The 6,000-nt window shown below is 32.9% G+C and overlaps 1 protein-coding gene across 1 annotated transcript in view; it reads left to right on the forward strand.

Annotated features, from left to right (window-relative positions):
• LOC128581091 (protocadherin-15-like) overlaps positions 1-2,947 on the forward strand; it is a 724,065-nt gene extending 721,118 nt beyond the window's left edge. Inside the window, exon 35 of the mRNA XM_053583500.1 lies at positions 1,315-2,947. Within this exon, the coding sequence (XP_053439475.1) occupies positions 1,315-2,749 (1,435 nt within the window). The 3' untranslated portion in view covers positions 2,750-2,947. The remainder of the gene's footprint in view (positions 1-1,314) is intronic.
• The last annotated feature ends 3,053 nt before the right edge of the window (positions 2,948-6,000 follow it).

Genomic DNA, 6,000 nt, shown 5'->3' on the forward strand with positions numbered 1-6,000 from the left:
AAACCAAAGGCAAATCTACACAAAAAAAGAGCCGTGTAATATCAATCAAGCCCAGCAGTTCTTACCATATTTAAAAAATGTCTTTCAAGATGAGGAAAGTTAAAACTGCTCTCTTTACCCCAAATAGTCTGCACTTTTGAAATTATTTAGGTAGGTTTTATATTCTAGGTTATCTGGGAGAATTTTTTTCTTATAGTTTGAAACTTTGCCAAATAACACATGAAGAATTTTGGCTTTAAATATCAATTTATTGCCTGACCTATCACGTTCATTGTTCAATGTGGTTATTTAATTTTTATTCAAAATATTTTCTTCATTCCTGATTACTGGGTAAATATTAAACAGTAACGAAAAAAAAATTTATTCTGTTTGGGTTGAAAACCTAATGAGAGGTTATTTATAACTAACCTTTCTGGGAGAATGTCTAAATGCTTTTAGTAGAGGCTCTTAATCTGTGCTTTTTGACACACTAAAATTTAATTATGATTCCCCGCCACCTATGATATTGTCCATGCATGAGTAAATCTTTCAGTGATATCAAAACTATTTTATTTTAACATACATCTTTTCATTAAGGTAACTCTTGATTAAAATTTAATCCAGATTACATTTAAAGGAAATACCAATATCCTCTCTTCTGTTTCGTATCATTTATAATATTTCAAAATTACAGATAAAATTTAATTTGTCACCATTCTAACATAAATTCATTTTATCAATTGTTATTTTGAACTTTGTAAAAAATATTCTCCTATCTGTCCTTGGGGACTTTGGTTCTCTTAATCTGGGCAATAGGATACTCTTTTCTATATTGTCTTACAGATTTTCTCTCAAGTAGAAGAGCATTTTTAGCTTCAGGATAAAATTACTGAAATGGGAGATAATGGACAGGTACTAAATTCGATACAGCTAAGGATCTTTTATGCATAACAGTCAGCTCTGACTATCCTTAAGCAATGCAAAGACTATGAAATAGTAGCCAAGATGCTGGTCTACAATTTGAAGAACGTGACTTATATGTGACTGAACTGTTATGTGTGGACATGGATTCTTTGCTGTATCAAACTAACTGAAAAGAGAAAAAATCTAGATATTGAGTTTTTTTCAAATGAATATATCTTGCTCATAACTCTCCAGATTTCCCTGCCTTGCCTTTTGGAGAATAGGAACTTTAACGTAATACCTTGCTTCAGTAGATTAGTGGTTTTAGACTTTACAGTCTGAAGTAGTAATGAGAACCACAAAAACATCTTTCTCGTGAAAGCTAGGTCACGAACTGTCTCCTTACATTTCATTATCTTCTTTTCTTTCAAGTCTTTTCCTTCTCTACCATTTTCAACAAAGCAGGGGAAATAACTCAGTCTCAGAAGACAGGAAACATGAGGAAGGTGTGATGCCCTTTTCTTCCAATACTATTGAGGCTCCCAAGCCAGCTCAGATAGACGAATCACTGAAGAACAACCAACCAAAGTCTACAAGAAAATTCACATTTCCATCTGATGAGGAAACCTTACGTCCCCAAGACCTCCTTTATAATGAGAATGTAGACCAAAGATCACAAAATTCAGGCTTTTCACTGAGAACAGATTTTGCAGACCCATTTTTACCCAAAACACAAGCCAAGAGTGAGTCTCTGAGGGGCCCAAGAGAAAATATTCAGAGGACGTGGAGTCAGCCGGTCAGTTTACCTAAGAGACTGATGAGAAAAGTTCCAAATAGGCCAGAAATCATAGATCTGCAGGCCTGGCAGAGCTCCAGGCAGGAAGCTGAAAATGAAGGTGCCGGAACCTATCCAAGCAACAAAGGTAGCAGCAATCCCTTACTTAAACCTGATGACGCAAATTTGACAGGGAAAGAGGAAAGAGGACAAGGCAAAACTCTAAACCTAAAAGGAGCAGAACAGTTGAAATCTCTCTCTTCAGACCCTTCATTTTGCTCTCCCAGGCCTCACTTGTCAGTCTCCACTTTGCCAACTGTTTCAAGAACTGTGGAACTAAAGTCAGAACTCAGCGTCATCACCTCTCCTGCTGACTGTACCTTGGAACTTTCTCCTTGCATTTTAAATCCTTCACTCCCTCAGAGAGAGACAACTGCTTGTATGTTAGCTGTTGAAACCAAAAAGAACAATTTTGAAAAGTTTTCCCATCTCTCTCCGCCTCTAATTCCTCCTCCTCCTCCTCCTCCTCCTCCTCCTCTTTCTCCTGATCTAATTCCTTTTTCTCTGTCCTCTCCTCCTTCTCCTCCACCTCCTCATCCTCTTCTTCCTCCTCCCCCATTTCCACTTTCTCTTCCTACTTTGGCTGCACCTCTGCCCCTTCCACCTTCACTTCCAACCCGTCCTCCACCATCTCTTCCTTGTCCACTGCCTCCTTCAGATTCATTTTTATCCACGGAGTGTGTTTGCAGGCCAGTTGATAAAGGCACTACCAACAAGACACCTGCCAGTGAAAGTGACCCCGCTGTGACACAGCTACCAGCATCAGCAATGGCCCATAATACCAACCCTCCGAGGGAACCAAAGGGAATCCTCAAACATATTAAAAACTTAGCAGAACTGGAAAAGTCAGTTGCTAACATGTACAAGCAAATAGAAAAAAACTATCCACTCACAAACATCTCAGAACTTCAGACTATTTGCCCTTCAGAGATCACAAATATGGAAATCACATCTGAACAAAACCGGGAGAATCTGAATGATATTGATGAGGGGATTGAAAAACAATCTTACAGCCAGTCAACTTCACTGTAATATGGATTTTCCTAGTTCCTATTTTCATTGGGCAAGTCTTTTGTTGATTCTGATCTTCAAGTTGAACATCAAAGAAGATTCCATATTTTACCCAAAACTCAATGCAATGCAGTTTTTCCTCATTTTTATTTTAAAAACAATATTAACCTCAACACTACTAACTCATATAATAGATTTACTTTAATTTTTTTAACTACAAAGTAGCATTATTTGTCCTACATTTATTTAAAAAGTAAGTAACTTTAATATATTTTTAATGGGAATATATGGGCATGAATATTAGATATACAACTTAAACCAAAGGGGTGTTTAGCATGTTGACACAGTAGGGACTTTTAAATTTACTTTTAAGCATAGTTTTATATGATTGTTCCATGAAAAAAATCAGACTGTTTCAAACAAGCAAAAAGTGATATCAGTTCTATGAAGCCTTTGTATTTGGTAACAAGAAGTATAATTGAAGCAAAATGTTATGTACCTAGAAATGTAGGAGAAAACAGATATAAGGTTTCCCAAAATAAATCCCAGGTGCTATAACATGTAGTTATCTGTTTTCTTCTAAAAACATCCTTTACTCTGGCTTGCTTTTGTCGTACTAGTATGCTTATGGATTTGATAAATCTTTTACTTTTTTCAATTACTGTCTTATTTTATTTCTCATTGTGCTTTCCCTTTCCTTCATTATAATGAAAATAAATCTTGAGTTGTTGACTTTTGTAAGACATTTCATTGTTCCAACAGACGTTTAAAGTGCTGTTTAATTTTGCTTGTTGCCATTTTTAAATCATCTCCTTAATTATGATTTTATCATAAGATTTTCCTTTAAAGAAAATATGTCTTTATCTCCAGGTTCATAAATAAAATACAAAATGTTTGGATAGAAAAATAAAGAGGAATTATATTTGACAATTCATTACAAATTTTATATAGGTCTTTGCTCTTTGTTTTAGACAAAGCAGATAAAAATTGAGACATTTCTGTACTTGTAGAAGTTCTAGTATCTTAGAGCTTAATTGGTTACATTCACAGCATCAACTAAACTAAGTGATACTGTCCTACCTTTGTAGACTTTCAGATAGCTTGATTCTAGCTCAAATAATATATATATATGTGCATATGTTTATATATGTACATAGATATATAATAGTAGATAATGTATAATATGTAATTACTTTGTTTTTCTCATAAAAAATAGAATAAATTTTATTCCTGGAAATTCTTATTTTTAATGCAAGTATAGTTATTTGTTTTACTGTAAAGTTTAAATTTTTAGAAGATACAGGTCTGCAGAGAAAAGTTGTAAAATACAGGTAAAAGTCACATTTGATAAATAACATTGCAGGAGTATTAAGATCGCTTGAGAGCCCTAGAATGGATCATTTTAAGAGTTTCATTCCACCCTTAGATTCTATATGCCCCCGAGAACTTGATCTGGCATTCCCTAATTAACACGTTCACATATAAAACAATCTGTAAGTCTAATTATTTTTATTGGCCCATCTGCTTCAGATTCTTTTCATCCAAATCAAGAGTAATTTTATCCGGGGTTCTTGAACATGATTTTTTTCTCTCTTTCACTGAAAAACTTCAGTTGGAGTTTTTGTTGGCAGCTGGCCATATTCATGAGAACTTGTGCTATTTGGCGGACTCTGACAAGGTACTATTCACAATTGTGTAGCCTTTAATGTGAATGTATGTTTTTTAAGCTAACTTCTACCAACTTCTTGCAAATGTGAAACTTAGAATTCCTTGATAATGAAATCTCTACACAGTGACCAAGAAATATCATGAGAAATCCAAGTAACAGTTGGGTGAAGGCACCTACAGCCTTATTAAATTGGTACATTACCCTTTTCTCTAACATTTTATCTTATTTGTGTAATCTAAAAGGTTCATTAGTATTCTCTTCTCTTCAAATGAAACATCTATGCTCATGTTTGCTATTTAATTGTCTTTTATTGAACACATTGTATTTGGAGTTTCCTGACTTCATCGTAAAAGTCAGTTGAAAATATCTTCTATATGAGACTTAAATATTATTTGAGTGTACAAGGCTAAATATGCTCCTCTTTCCTCTCCCCCACTAGTAACCCCCTGCAGTCTGACAATCTACTTCTAAAAAAGGAACTCTTTTTTATCACTTTATTTATTGTGATCCAATTATTTTGCTAAAAATGATTAGTTCCTCTATTTAAAAGCAGATTACCAAATATTTGTCCTTGTGAAAAATAAATCATAATACATATAAGTGATATAAAATGATTACTATACATTGATTATAAACTGCATAAAAATATGCATTAATATTATATGAACTGTTTATAAGTATCAACATTTATGTTTTGAAGGTACATAGATACTTATAAATAGTGATTCTATAATGTACCTTTTTTCAAGGAGCTTTCTGCCTTTTCAAGCAGCTAAGAAAAGCAACATGCATAACTAAATAAAAGGCAACAGAAAGATTAATGGAAACTATATTTTATGCATTTACATTGTATTTTACACATTTAAGGAAAAGATTGCTAATAGAAGGAGTCAGTTGAAATATTCTGGAAAGTAAAATCTAACTTTGGGTATTTTCTATGAGATATGTGACTCAATTGTCATTATTAAAACATAAATGTAAGTTTTCACTACTATAATTATCTCAAAAAATAGAAATTATATAAACATTGAAAATGTCTAAATTTTTTAAATCTCTGGAAGGGTTGTCTTCCTTATAAATATGAGCCTATAAGTATTCTGCAAAATTCACTATAGAACCATTTTAAATAATTGTTGATAAGAATAAGTAAGCATTGTATTAACTTTTAAAATAGTTTATATTAACTTTGTTACCAACAGTTTCAATGCATTAAGCACTTCAGATAATTTCCAATAAGTAGACTTACTTATCTTGTGAGGGCTTTTTTTTTCTTTAAGGCTTAAAAAAATCTTCTGCAGAGATTGATTATTGGACTTTAGAGAGTTCTGTATGCATCTCTTTGTAATAAATCATTACACTTGTTTAAGTGAGTGAGTCACTACATATGAACATAATTACTACTTTAGGTCAAATGCTTAATGCATAATAAATAAAAAGTTTTCATAATTAGTGGCATTCCACTTTGGAAACTCTATACTCTTTTTTTTCTCTCATGTACAGCTTCACCTACTTGTGATCCATGAAACTTATAAATCTTTATGTAATATTAAATATTTTCCTATTATATCTCTAAAAATGTTTTCAGTTCATTTCTAATAATGTA

Source organism: Nycticebus coucang, chromosome 3 (assembly GCF_027406575.1).
Source record: "Nycticebus coucang isolate mNycCou1 chromosome 3, mNycCou1.pri, whole genome shotgun sequence".
NCBI lineage: Eukaryota > Metazoa > Chordata > Mammalia > Primates > Lorisidae > Nycticebus > Nycticebus coucang.